Source organism: Podarcis melisellensis (assembly GCF_964234715.1).
Source record: "Podarcis melisellensis genome assembly, chromosome: 3".
NCBI classification, from domain to species: Eukaryota; Metazoa; Chordata; class Lepidosauria; order Squamata; family Lacertidae; genus Podarcis; species Podarcis melisellensis.
In genome coordinates this window covers 93,300,201-93,314,126 of record NC_138530.1, presented here as the reverse complement: position 1 = coordinate 93,314,126, position 13,926 = coordinate 93,300,201, and the positions used below count along the sequence as shown (strand labels likewise).

General features: G+C 42.0%; 1 protein-coding gene across 3 annotated transcripts in view; it reads right to left on the bottom strand.

Moving 5' to 3' along the window:
• Positions 1-1,465: 1,465 nt before the first annotated feature.
• MBOAT2 (membrane bound glycerophospholipid O-acyltransferase 2) overlaps positions 1,466-13,926 on the bottom strand; it is a 71,146-nt gene continuing 58,685 nt past the window's right edge. For all 3 annotated transcript variants that reach the window (XM_081906307.1, XM_081906309.1, XM_081906308.1), the window contains 6 exons: positions 11,310-11,502; positions 9,137-9,240; positions 7,005-7,069; positions 6,522-6,654; positions 4,621-4,772; positions 1,466-3,690 (listed from right to left, as the gene is read on the bottom strand). In XM_081906307.1, coding sequence (XP_081762433.1) covers positions 3,423-3,690; positions 4,621-4,772; positions 6,522-6,654; positions 7,005-7,069; positions 9,137-9,240; positions 11,310-11,502 — 915 coding nt within the window. In that variant the 3' untranslated portion in view covers positions 1,466-3,422. The remainder of the gene's footprint in view (positions 3,691-4,620; positions 4,773-6,521; positions 6,655-7,004; positions 7,070-9,136; positions 9,241-11,309; positions 11,503-13,926) is intronic.

Genomic DNA, 13,926 nt, shown 5'->3' with positions numbered 1-13,926 from the left:
CCCGTTCACTATTCTAGTTCCAACTGAGGCCACTGCTATTGCTATGGGCGGGGTCAGGCCAGCTACTTTATTTATGCTGCTTTTTATAAAATCCCACCCAAGGAGCTCAAAGTGGCATACATGGCTCTCCCCCTCTCCATATTATCATCATCACAACTACCCTCTGAGGTAGGTTAGGTTAGTCTAAGAGAGGGTGACTGGCCCAAGATCGCTGAATGAACTTCATGGCTAAGTGGGAATTTAAACCCTTTTCTCTCAGGTCAGAGTCAAACACTCTAACCACTACACCACACTGGCATCTCAATGTATATGTGTTTGTGGGAAAGTTAGGATAACCCCCAACCTTTAAACTAGACTCACCTTTACCTTAATGTATAGAAACAGGAGTCAGAATGGACCAAGCAAGATGGACTAGGCAGGTTCCCAGTGAATACTGGGAGGGAAGAATGGGCTGCCATTTTGGACACATCTGGTGAATACACTTGCCCCCAACTCAAACTCTGAGGTTAGCCAGGGTGAGGTGGGGGTCAACTCCTACTGCTGTTAAGAATACATCCCTTTATTTTTCCCCATTTAAGTAAAGAGCTACCATTTGTTGGGGGAAAAAATAAAGCATTCCACTTGAGTCAACAGTGTGGTGCAGCGGCAAAAAAAGGCTAATGCTATTCTAGGTGGTACCAGCAGAAATACAATGTCCAGATCAAGGGAAGTAATAGTACCACTCAATTCTGCCTTGGTCAGACCACACCTGTGTCCAGTTCTGGGTGCCACAATTTAAGAAAGGATAATAACAAACTGGAATTTGTGCATAGGAGGGTAACCAAGATGATCACGGGTCTGGAAACCAAGTCTTATGAAGAACAGTTGAGGGAGTTGGGCATATGTTGAGCCTGGATAAGAAGAGATTGAGGGGAGATATCAAATATTTAAAGAGATGTCACATAGAAGATGGAGCAAGCCTGATTTCTCCTACTCTGGAGGCTAGGACCTGAACCAATGGATTCAAGTTAAAAGAAAGGAGATTCCGACTAAACATCAGGAATAATTTTCCGACAGCAAGAGTTGTTTGACAGTGGAACAGACTCCCACCAGAGGTGATGGACTCTCCTTCCCTGGAGGTTTTTAAGCAGAGGTTGGATGGCCACACGTCATGTATGATCCACTTGAGATCCCTGCATTGCAGTGGGTTGGACTAGAGGACCTTTGGAGTCCCCTTCAACTCGACAATTCTATGATTCTATGGACAATGTTGGGGATGGGGGAACCATTTCCAGCTTCCTGTTACTAGATTACCCTACCTCCCCTGACAGAGATCTTGTGGTATGTGAACACACTCAGAAACACAAAAAGCCACCTCTCTTGTGTTGAACTCCCATCAGCAATATATGGAACTCTTCCCTTGCAACTTCTCCCTATGCATTTCTTTAGTATAATAATAATGGAATAATGCTGTGTGTTAGCACAATTTCCAAAGATATTACAAGTTTATTTATTCTAACGCTAATATTCATTTCCATGACACAAGTCAGTGTGAAAGCCCTGATCTTCAAATACATATTCCATTCTGCGTTTCCGTTCTAACAATGAGATCAACAACATGCGTTAGTTTGCAGTTTCCTTAGACAGAATGCAACTGTCTCTAACTATCCTGGGATATCAAGGAGGCAGACCATGAAAAGAAGTGGAACACTCTAAACAAGAAATATATCCTATTTCTTACTCTTGATTCTAGCATGAATCTGTGCGGATTACGATACTTTGAGATTTCTACATGTGGAAAATGCATTCGTTTTCTACATCCCTAACAGCAAAGAGCTAATTTTACCTTTCTCTGCTCACTTAAAATATTCAGTCAGCTGCTATATACTGTATTAGGGGAGGGATGAGGAACTTGGGAGTCCAACAACATCTAGAGGACCGCATATATCATCTGTCCCAGCCAGCATAGCAAATGGCTGATGGGAGTTGTAGTCTGACAAGATCTGAAGGGTCTATTACTGAGATACAATATTATTGGAAATAAAATTGTTTTAGAAACAATTCAGTCCTGATTTTCATTACTTTTGCTGTGGCACTTCCTTTACATTTTAAATGTTAAAATGGTTCCCGTTTACTAAAGACGAAGAAAATGGTATGCAAAGAAGAAAAATAAAAATTATAGCCCTTTAGTACTTCAATTCTTTAGCAGTTGTTAATGTACACCAGAAAGTGATTAATATTTATCAACTCCTTTGATATAGTTTCAAAATAAAATTGTTAGAGAACAGAACAGCTGGGAATATTTTATCAAAAAGTACAGTATGACCCTCCCTCCATGGATGAAATCCTGGTTTAGGGATTTCCTAAATCACAGGTTCTCCAGTGTTACAGGATATATAATGTCAAAGATGAGCTAGACAATACCTATTTAACAATTTCACTCTTTGTTTAATATAAACTGAATTATAACCATAATATAATCTGGCTATACTTATATCATAAGCACTTTCTCACACTATTTTTTAAATTATTTTTTTACATCTCTGACAAAAAATTTCCAAGTGACTTTATCTTAAGGTCACTCTTATGTTTACATGACAAAAAAGGATGAGTTTTACTGGAAAGTTGTGGCTTTAACAGAAACTCTGTGAGTGTCTTATTATGGCTGCCATTTTGTATCTAGTTGCAAAACTCATATATACTGATAGAGCAAAAAAGAAAAGAACCCATAAAACTAGAGCATTTCACCCTGAAAAGGGTGAATTTTGATTTTAAAAAAGAAATTTGCCAAGAGTTCTTATAATGAGTGTTGATCAAATGAACCACTTCTGCATTGGCAATTGTTTGCAGTCCTGAACTGCATGAATTTGATATACTAAGAAAACCCTCCAAATACTGAGATGCTTATTGCAATTCCTTCTTATCAGACGCTATAATTGACTTCCTACTTCCATTTCTCTGTTTCCCCCCCCAAAAAACCCCATATTTGAACTATGCTTCCCACATATTATGAAAATACCACTTAGAAACATTATTTCAGTAGATAGAGGGTTTAAGGCAAGGCATTTGCTTGTTAAATATATTTTCCTTCTGTTACTCTGAATTGACACAATGACCCACCATCCCCGTAAGTGCCTTGAGATGCGCAACATACATTCAGCAAAGGGGCACACCTATGACCCAATGGACATATGCTGCAAGTCCTGAGTGCCCATTGAAATAATGGTAATATTTTCACATAAGGCGTGATCCACAGGAACATGGCACGGGAGAGGTTAATTTGCTTGGTATCAATTCTTACTAGTGTATTCAATATTCCCTAGGGATATATAGCATTCTTTCCTTACTAACCCATCTTTTCCAGACAAATACAACAACCCCTTTTAAAAGGTGCTATAAACGGGTTTCGAAATATAAAATATATCCATCATAGCATCTCCTAATCATTGCTTCAGTGTTGTATTTCTGCAGGTGATTTCTCTTTTCTGATTGAAACTATTTGCCGTGGAGTAACTGTTATGTCCCATGACGCCTTTTTCTTCTTCATCCTCTCTTCCTCCTCCTCCTCCTCCTCCTCCTCCTGGTTGACCCTGCTTTTTGGACCAAGAGGGCTGGATGCTTTCTTGCTCTTTATTTCCTTTTTGAGTTCTTTTCAACGGAGATATCAACAGTACTAAAATGCAGGCTATGTGGAGGCAGAAGTAACAGGAACTAAGCAAATAAAAATAATGAAAAATAGGGGAGGAAGCCATATTAAGTCAAATTGAACTCGGGAGTATTTTGTGACAAAGCTATAAACGCTGACCTACTTGTCAGAAGGCCTGCTATACTAAGCACCAAGACCTCAAGCAGCATAGAAGGATCAAGGATTATTCCAAGCTAAGCATCTGTTCCTTCTAGGTGAATGCAACCCCATCCAGAACTGGCAGCCCCCCAACTTCCTGGACGTGAGAACCTCCCACACTCAGAACCTCCATCTTCTCTGGATTCGTTACACTTCCCCAATGTTCTGTCCTATATAGGTGTCAAAAAGCTTGGGGAACCCTGTAAGTTAGCTCCTAAGGTCCCTCCATTGCTAATCTCTGAAATCAGCCTCTGAGGAAGCAGCGAAATCACTGTGGACACAGTGTCCCCCATCTCCCAGCCCCCCAGAGCCACTGCAGGAGGGTACCATGGTCAACAGTATTGAAAGCTTCTGAGAGCTGGAGGGCAACAAACAAGACTGCAGTTCCCTTGTCCCTCTTCCAACAAAGCTCACTGGAACAGGGCGGTTTGAGTGCCATACCCAGGCCTGAAATCCGACTGGAATGGGTCCAGATAATAGGCTTCTTCCAAGCACGTGATGGTACCTGGATGACCATCACCTTCTTAAGAAACTTGTCAAAAAGAAGTGGATGATGGCCACTGGGTGCTTCTTGTTCAACACACCTGGGTTCAGATTTTCTACTTTAACTCCATAACCTTCCCTCGCCCATCTGCCCAATCCCTCCACCAAGCATCAAATTTCACATGAAATTCTCTGCAAATGGAGTTGAAGACTAGATTACTACTTGTTCAGCTTTCGGGGGCAGGGGGAGAGAACCCCTGAATAATTCCACTTGCCGTTTAAATCTTTTTAAAAAACACAAAATGTCAACTCACCTGTAAAACAGGTATGATGGTTTTACGGAGAGAAGTACAAATGGGACCACTGTGTAACTTATTGCTACTTGAGTCATCATCCATGTCATGATATCATAACATAATTTAATGGCTGGGGAGTCAATGAAGTAGTGCCTAATGTTCTTTCTAATCTAAACCAAAAAAAGAAGGGAAATAATTAGTAGGAGAACCAGGATCGTCATCACAGAATAGGTAGTCATCAGAAGTTACAAGAAACTATATCTAGATGCAGCCAAAATACAGAAAGCAAACAGTGTGGATCTTGATTACCTACTGATCCAATAAGTGTTTTCATAACATTGAAAGTTGTAGTGTGGTCCCTGCTAGGTGGTATTTTTTTTAATTAAAATATATATACAGTGGTACCTTGGTTTACAACCATAATTCGTTCCGGAGGTCTGGTTGTAAACCAAAACAGGTTGTAACCCAAGGCGCGCTTTCGCCAATGGGGCCTCCAAAAAAAATATGGGTTGTAATCCAAAAAAAAAAGGGACATGAACTTCTAGGTTTGTATCTGTATTAAAATGACATTACATTGACTTTATCGTCTTCCCATTTTCTAATATTATTGTTTACGTTCTAGTGAAATCCTTCAATTTTTATTAAGATTGAATCACATAGGATGTGATGAATGGCTGTGAAGTGACCCTCAATTCGAGAATCTTCTAGGTTTTCTGCTCTAGCGCCAATAGCAGGGTGGGACGGCGGTGCTCCAGTCTGCCGCATGGAGAGGGTGAAAGCAGAGGGTGGGGCCATGCAAAATGCACCAGTGGAGCCAATCCAGCACTGCTGCAGACATGTTTCACACAACTGACCTCACCCCTCTTCCCCTCTATCCCAGTATGCAGTAAGTGACATGGGTGGCCAGACGTCAGGTGAGTGCCACCGTCCCACCCCTAGCTGGCTGTAATAAATTTCCTGATCAGTTCTTGGCCTCTTTCTGGAATAGGTAAAAACAGTGCATTTGTCTGCTTGTCTCTTGCTGGGAACAGACATTCAAATTTCTTCACCTACCACCTCCTCAGTTTCCCATCTTCCTGCACTATGCTTCCAGCTTTACACGAGCATCTCTGTCTTTGACTCTGGATGTTTTTAATTTACGGAAGAGCTGTTCTTATTAAGTGACCCACTGTGATTGCTTATGACTTGCCAACCCTCTGGTAGTTTTATTGCCAGTTTCCCAAAGCTCCTATTCCCTAGTCCTTTCAGGACTAATTATATCCCCAAAACCAATCCTGACAAGACTGCCCACTTGGAGTTACACTGGATGTTATTTTAAATGTGTTCCCTTCGTGGAGAAGCAGGTGCTTGGGATCACAGTTTGTGGGGAGAAAGGGTTAAATGTCCCCTTCCTGTCTGCCAGGGTTCCAATCCTGATTACTACCATTTCCCATCAGAGGGGTTGACAAGATGTTGAATGCATTAAATGCATCAATGTCATGTGCAGTTGCTGATAAAGACATACATTTTAGCTGATCTTTGTCAAATAAATTGTTCCAAACATTACTGCCAGCAACTGTTCTATCATTAAACAAGGTGAGGCAACCATTTGGCAACCACCAAAGAGGCTCAAGGTCATCCTGAATTAGTCATTCATTGATGCTTTACCTCTACAATGATGGAAACAGAGTAATAATTCCCATGTTCTGCCACTTCAAGTTTGAAGAAGCACCACACAATTATTCACTTATATTACTCAGACACTGGTGCTTTGGTTGGTTAATTCAGTCAAAAATATGGAAGTGGACTACAAAATGCCTTTTTTTAAAAAGCAGATATTTTCCTCCCTCCTACAAATTTAAGGTTTTGAATGTAAACGTTAAGAGCCGCATTGAATTCGCACAATTCTTTGGCAAGAGCAGAGAGGCAGCGGTACTTACAGTTCGTGCTGCCATTGTCATTAGTACTCCTGTTAAGAATGTTAAATAATATCCTGGATATACCCCATGCCAAATGGCTGACAAGATAAAGGTTTGTATTGTTGGACTGAAGGAGGCCCGTTCATAACATACTCTAAAAATCCAAGGAAAAATACATTTATTAAGAACAGGAGGAAGTGAAGCTCAGCAAAAAAGAAAAAAAAAGCCTAGCAGAAATAACTTAATGTATTTATCATTGGCAGTTTCAAACTTAGAAGGGACTCTGTTCACTGAGTCCCAGCCCCCAATGAACACACAAATCATCTGATAAAATGACCGCTTATCTTAGGAGACAAGGTTTTAGTCAAAGGCCACCCATTTTCTCCTGCATTCGCCAAGGCCAGTAAACAATGTGTCTGGTGCTTTTGGCATCTTAGGAATGGCATAACATGACTCTTTTTACGACAGGCTTGTAAGAAAAGAAAAATAGATAACAGATAGTACCTTTTCAGCCAAAGAGCTGTCTGGATATTCCAGTTATCAAGAAACATCTTGAAACTTGTTGAGAACTGTAAAATTAACACACCGTTATTGTATTTCTGTAAAGCAGAGGTAATCATTATGTCATTACTTAGGGTTTAAAAGAGATCATATTATTATGAAATAAGGTAAAGTAAAAAGGTAAAGAACCCCTGGACGGTTAAGTCCAGCCACAGGCGATTATGGGGTTGCGGCACTCATCTCGCTTTCAGGCTGAGTGAGCGAGTGTTTGTCCACAGACAGCTTTCCAGGTCATGTGGCCAGCATGACTAAACCACTTCTGGTGCAATGGGACACCACTGTGACGGAAACCAGAGTGCATGGAAACACCATTCACCTTCCTGCCGCAGCAGTACCTATTTACAGTGGTGCCTCGCAAGACGAAAAGAATCCGTTCTGTGAGTCTCTTCGTCTAGCGGTTTTTTCGTCTTGCGAAACAAGCCCATTGACGGATTAGCGGATTAGCGCTATTAGCGGCTTTTAGCGGCTTAGCGGACAAGCGGCTTAGAAAAGGGGGGGAGGGGGAAAAAACCGCAGGAACTCGCAAGACATTTTCGTCTTGCGAAGCAAGCCCATAGGAAATTTGTTTTGCGAAGCACCTCCAAAACGGAAAACTCTTTCGTCTAGTGATATTTCCGTCTTGCGAGGCATTCGTCTTGCGGGGCACCACTGTATCTACTTGCACTGGCATGATTTCGAACTGCTATGTTGGCAGGAGCTGGGACAGAGCAACGGGAGCTCATCCCGTTGTGGGGATTCGAACTGCTGACCTTCTGATTGGCAAGCTGAAGAGGCTCAGTGGTGTAGACCACATCGCCACCTGCGTCCCTTATGCAGTATGTATTGATATGTATTAGTTACAACCTTACTTGGCTACGAGTGATCGCAGAAGAAGAAGGAGGTATGTATTATGCAAGATGTATTGATGGGCAAAGGAAAAGGGCTTCTTTCAAGGGTGGGGACAAAAGTATAATCTACTTTGAGCCATCTTGGCTGCGTTTCGAAATGTTGTGACTGACAATCACCTAGACATGTCGCATGCTACACTGACTGGCTCCACCATATGGAAACAGAGATGAAGAGGCTACACTGTCAAAGGTGCGCTCATTATACCAGGAGCATTTCATGACTCACAGTGGGGATGGATTGCCAAGTGTGCCCCTTCCCCTTCCCCAACGAACACAGACACCCCTATAGCAAGTGTCGCGGGATGTGGAAGGGTTTGTCTCAATGTTTGTCTAGGTATATTTAGGCTATGCCTCTCTTATAGTTCCACTGGGCAAACAAGAGTTTAACAGAGTGCTGCCCGTCACACCCACACAATTTAGGCATGATCAGCAGTGGATATTCCTTATGTCACTCTTGCCTGAGGTTAGAAACTGCTGAATACTGCAGCAACTGTTATCCTCCAAGAGCTTAACTCAAGAAAGTGGCTTGGGGACCTGCCATTTGAGGAGACAAACGTGTACAGCTGGCCCCCCAAATAAAATAAAAAATCTCTTCTTTTAGCCCTGACCCTCTACAACAAAATCCAGTTCAAGAAACAGAATTCTGAAAGTGCAGTAATGAGGATTCTAAATCGAAAACCTGGAAATGTTGGCCGGGGCTGAACTTTTCACTATACACAGGCACCTAAAAAGTGGCAGAAGTTCCATCACTTGTTTCCTTCTTTTTGATGTGCTCCATTCAAAGCAATGGACCGGCACCATCTACTACGTAGAATGGGAAGACTTCCTCTACATAAGCAATGCAACTTTTCTTCACATGGGAAGAAAGGAGGTAATTCAGCTTCTTCTCTTTTCATAAAGGGAGAATGCAAGTCCTCATTTCCAGTAGAGGAAATGGAACATAAGGAGTAGACAGCAGGAGCAAGATGGCTAGTAACCCAACAGGAGGAATGTGACAAAGCTGCTCATTTTAGCAACCTGAATGCTAGTCTCCATAACTGAGTTTAATGCACCAGTGGCAACTGGAATTCTTCCATTCCCGTCTCACGTTATATGTATCTCATTACTAAAGTTATACCAGAAAAGGCCCGATACAAATCCAACTTTCAACATTTTCCATTAACATTTTCAGAAGATCCATATACCAACCTCTATATGAAGAATTCTTAGATTTGAAATTGAATCCCAGTGCGAGAGTCCATTTTTATCATATCCTCTAAATCCAAACCCAGCTGCATTATTAATTGCATCTGCTGCAAAGAAAGAAGGGAATAATTTGCAAGAAGCTTAAAAATCATATAAAATGAGATTTACATTTCAGCTTCTTTCGCGTTTTAAGTTTGAAATGTCTACTTAGAAGCTTTCGTAACACCGGTCACAATTTTCAATGAAAAGCCAAGTCTGGTTTTGGCTGGTTTGACCAGACAAACGACGCAAGACATCTAAAACACTTTTCAAAGTTGCAATAAAAGAAGTTTCAGTCAAATGAGAAGGGAAAAGGTAATAAAAAAATTTCTCTGACAGTCTGAGAAGACTGCATTAGTGCTCTCATTTCATGCACACGCCTAACAAATAAAGTATGGACTTCTTGGTATAATGTGGGCTTTGGTGATAATTTAATGTTATAGGTGTATTGTGCTTTTGTAGTCACACTAAAATCTTAATCATATGCTTCAGATGCAATGGAAATGAGAGAAAACCTTACTTATTTATTTTTGCTTAATAGCCAAACAAAAATGAACTATTCCTCAATACAAATACCTAAAGGAAAGAAAAATGTGTCACTTGACATCTTCTGCCACAACAAATGTAGTATACTTTCTACAACTGTAGTGACAACAGCTCCCATAACAATACTATTTGCCATCAATCACAGCTATAAAACTTTGTGATGCTTCTGACCCCTACTGGCTCTCTTGTCATAATGTACAGCACTATCAAAAGCAAGTAAGTCTCTCTTTTCCTCCCTCATTGGCATAAATAAAACTTTTCCGTCAGAATTATAGATAATCTATTGCTATATTCTAAATGACTAAATGCAAAGTTAACATAAAACTTGCCTTGCTGGCTGATATGAAGGTACAGTGGTACCTCGGGTTACATACACTTCAGGTTACAGACTCCGCTAACCCAGAAATAGTACCTCGGGTTAAGAACTTTGCTTCAGGATGAGAACAGAAATCGTGCTCCGGCAGCACGGCAGCAGAAGGAGGCCCCATTAGCTAAAGTGGTGCTTCAGGTTAAGAACAGTTTCAAGTTAAGAACAGACCTCCGGAACGAATTAAGTACTTAACCTGAGGTACCACTGTACACCTAATCTGGGGGCGGGGGCGGGAATGTTGCTGTTTTGAAATCAACTGCTTTTAATTACTGCTTTCAACACACACAGAGAGACACACACACCTATTTTTAAAAGAGCTGTATAAAGATAATGACCATTTATTGTGAAATGCAGGTACCAAAGTAAGTAAATGATTCTAATGATGAAAAATGCTTGGGTGAAGTAAAACACAACACAGAGTCTCATGGCGCCTTAAAGACTTAACACATTTATTATGGTCCAAGCTTTTATGGACTAGAGAGCAGAGTGCACTTCTTTGGATGCATAAAGTGGCTTTTTTTAGCTGGCACCCACGTGGATATAGAGGGGAAGCTACTGCGAACAGTGGGGGTAAGCGGTAATGAAATGCAAAAAGCACAGTCTGTGACGCTTGCATTTAAAGCTTAAATGCAGGCGCAGGTGCACACATACACATACAAAGCCTAGGGATCATTCACAATGAACTGCACTTGGCAAAAGCAATCCTAAAACGAATGGGTTAAATAATTTAACTTCTGGAGCAGAAGAGGAAACCGCTGTCACCACAAATGAACAGAATCATTGGTTCTCAAAAAGCCTCATAATATATGTTACAATAAATGAAGAGAATCAAAGCAATCACACTCCTCTCTCCCTTTAAAATAATGTTTCATACATCACCCCCCCAACTTTATAGCTGACATGCAACATTTTAAAGCTGCAATCCAGTTGAAATAAATTGCTAATGGCTAGCAAATCATTTCATTTATTGCTTCTTATGAAAGCCCAGTTTTATATACGAATGCCTTTTTTTTTTTTACTTTTCTAAACCTGTTTCAGATTTATTTCAATCTAAGCACTACAGAAATATTGTTAAATAAGGTCCCCCTACTACCTTGCAAAAGAATCCATAGTTCTTTCACCATCCACAGGAGGGCAGTGTCTCAAACATATTCTGCAAACTATGCAACATGACACAGCTTGGCGCAAGAACATTCTTTTTTAAAAAAGAAGTCTACTTACCCAACGTCCACGCAAAGTAGTATTTAGGTCTGGCAGCCATAAGAGACAGGTACAAGTAGATAACCCTTGTAGGCAGCGAAGCTGTTGCTTGGAAATGTTCATCGATGTTGTACTCTACAGGCAAAGTTTTGCTAACAGTCATATGAAACAACAAGGATAGTCCGCACACTATGAGTTTCTGCGCCACAGCTGTCTGAAACATGCAAGATGTAAAACTTTGTGAGCATCTTTCAAAAAAGAAACTTACAAGCGATGCCATCTTACAGTACAGAAGGTGCCTTATCTTTTTCTTTTTGGCAGGGGGAAGGGTCGACAAAACTCTTACAGTGTTGTCTTTGCTTGCCCAAAAGAATAAAAACAAACATTAGAGTCTAAACATGGCCTGACTTATTTCCTAGTAGAAACTGGGATCCCTTTAAACTATGAAATGGGGTTTAAAAAGGGGGGGTTCTAACACCCATTGGGAGAGCACTTCCAACAGGTAGCGAGCACTTCCTCATTAGAGATGCTATCAACCAGCTGTGGACTGAACCATATACATAGTAAGGTTGCTTTTCATCTAAATGCTCCAGACCAAAGGAGCCAACTCCTGGGGGCCGAGGTTCCTTTGCCTGCCCCAATAAAATATTTGAGGGGGATGCCCCTCCAGTTGCCATTCCAATGGTGTGTGCGTGCCCAGGACCAAACCTGGGATCTCCTGCTCATAAAAGCACCCACTTGACCACTGAGCTACATCCCTTCCCCATATTTCTGATATTTTACTCTGGATTGCATGTGTTGTTATTGTTTGCTGTTTCCATTTTGCAAGCTGCTCTAGTTACCTTCTGCACAGAAGAAGTAAAGGTAAAGGTAAAGGTAAAGGAAAAGGACCCCTGACTGTTAAGTCCAGTCGCAAATGACTCTGGGGTTTCGGCACTCATCTCACTTTATTGGCCGAGGGAGCCGACGTTTGTCCGCAGACAGTTTTTCCGGGTCATGTGGCCAGCATAACTAAGCCGCTTCTGGCGAAACCAGAGCAGCACACGGAAACGCTGTTTACCTTCCCGCCGGAGCGGTACCTATTTATCTACTTGCACTTTGACATGCTTTCGAGCTGCTAGGTTGGCAGGAGCTGGGACTGAACCACGGGAGCTCGCCCCGTTGCGGGGATTCGAACTGCCAACCTTCTGATTGGCAAGCCCTAGGCTCAGTGGTTTAGACCACAGCACCACCCGCGTCCACACAGAAGAAGAGCAGGATATAAATATCCAGACACAAGCAAATCAGAACAGTTGCGGAGCTACAACTAAAGAAGCAGGTTTTTAAATATTTGTTCCTGCTCTTTCATCATGGTAGGACAGAGTTGGCAGAGGGAGCATTCATGTGTTAGGCAGATGCTGGCTTGTCCAAGCAGGATGATGCCTCAGGGCACGAACTGGACAAAATTGGACTAGATTGCCCACATGTACATACCATCCCCATAAAACAGATTCAGTTCTTTCTCGCAAGCTGGTTTTCAAGTGTCAAGGTCTCTTAAAATATAGTGCCAATATTTTTTTAAAGTTCTCTCGCTACCAAGGCATATACAAATGTGTCTGGGTTTTTTTGTTAATACATGGTAAATAGGCAAATAAATATCTGAAGGGGATCCAAGTTTATGAGACTAATGCCGTCTCACACAATGAAGCCAAGAGGAAGCGTTAAGAGGAAAATTCAGCACGCAATAACAATTGTATACTAAACAGTCGAGCGGCATGTAATCTAAGAAGATTAGTATATTAGTAAAAAGAGAGAAAGGGGTAACCAAAACTTGCTATTCAATGCCATCTAATCTGATCTCCTACCAAGACTTGAAAAGTGAAAATTACACCGTTCTAAGAATAAAACCTGCTGTGAACAGGTTTGTAGAGGCATGCTACTGAAGTGCAGGAGTCATTTTAAAAGAAGTAGAGCTTCTAAAGCATTAAAGGTAAAGGTAAAGGTACCCCTGCCCGTACGGGCCAGTCTTGACAGACTCTGGGGTTGTGCGCCCATCTCACTTTAAGAGGCCAGGGGCCAGCGCTGTCCGGAGACACTTCCGGGTCACGTGGCCAGTGTGACAAAGCTGCATCTGGCGAGCCAGAGCCGCACACGGAAACGCCGTTTACCTTCCCGCTGGTAAGCGGTCCCTATTTATCTACTTGCACCCGGAGGTGCTTTCGAACTGCTAGGTTGGCAGGCGCTGGGACTGAGCAGCGGGAGCGCACCCCGCCGCAGGGATTCGAACCGCCGACCTTTCGATCGGCAAGTCCTAGGCGCTGAGGCTTTAACCTACAGCGCCACCTGCGTCCTAATACAAAGCATTAGTGCTATGTATAAAAATGCAGAGTTGTGCTGGTAAAAGAGGGGTATGTACTTGCAATGACTTCCTGTTAGTTTATGTTCACTGAAACTGTACATTATGTGCACTGAGATGTAAGCCCTGCTGAGTTCAATTGGACTGACTCTCAGGCAACTGGCTGAAGACATGTGGCAACAGAGGGGGGCCTCAAAACAGCGTCCCACTCCCCACCAGAGAAGAAGGGGCGAGGGTAGATCTACCTCAGTAACAAAGGGGGGAGAGAGAAAAAGATGGACATTGGGATTTGCTGACCCAGAG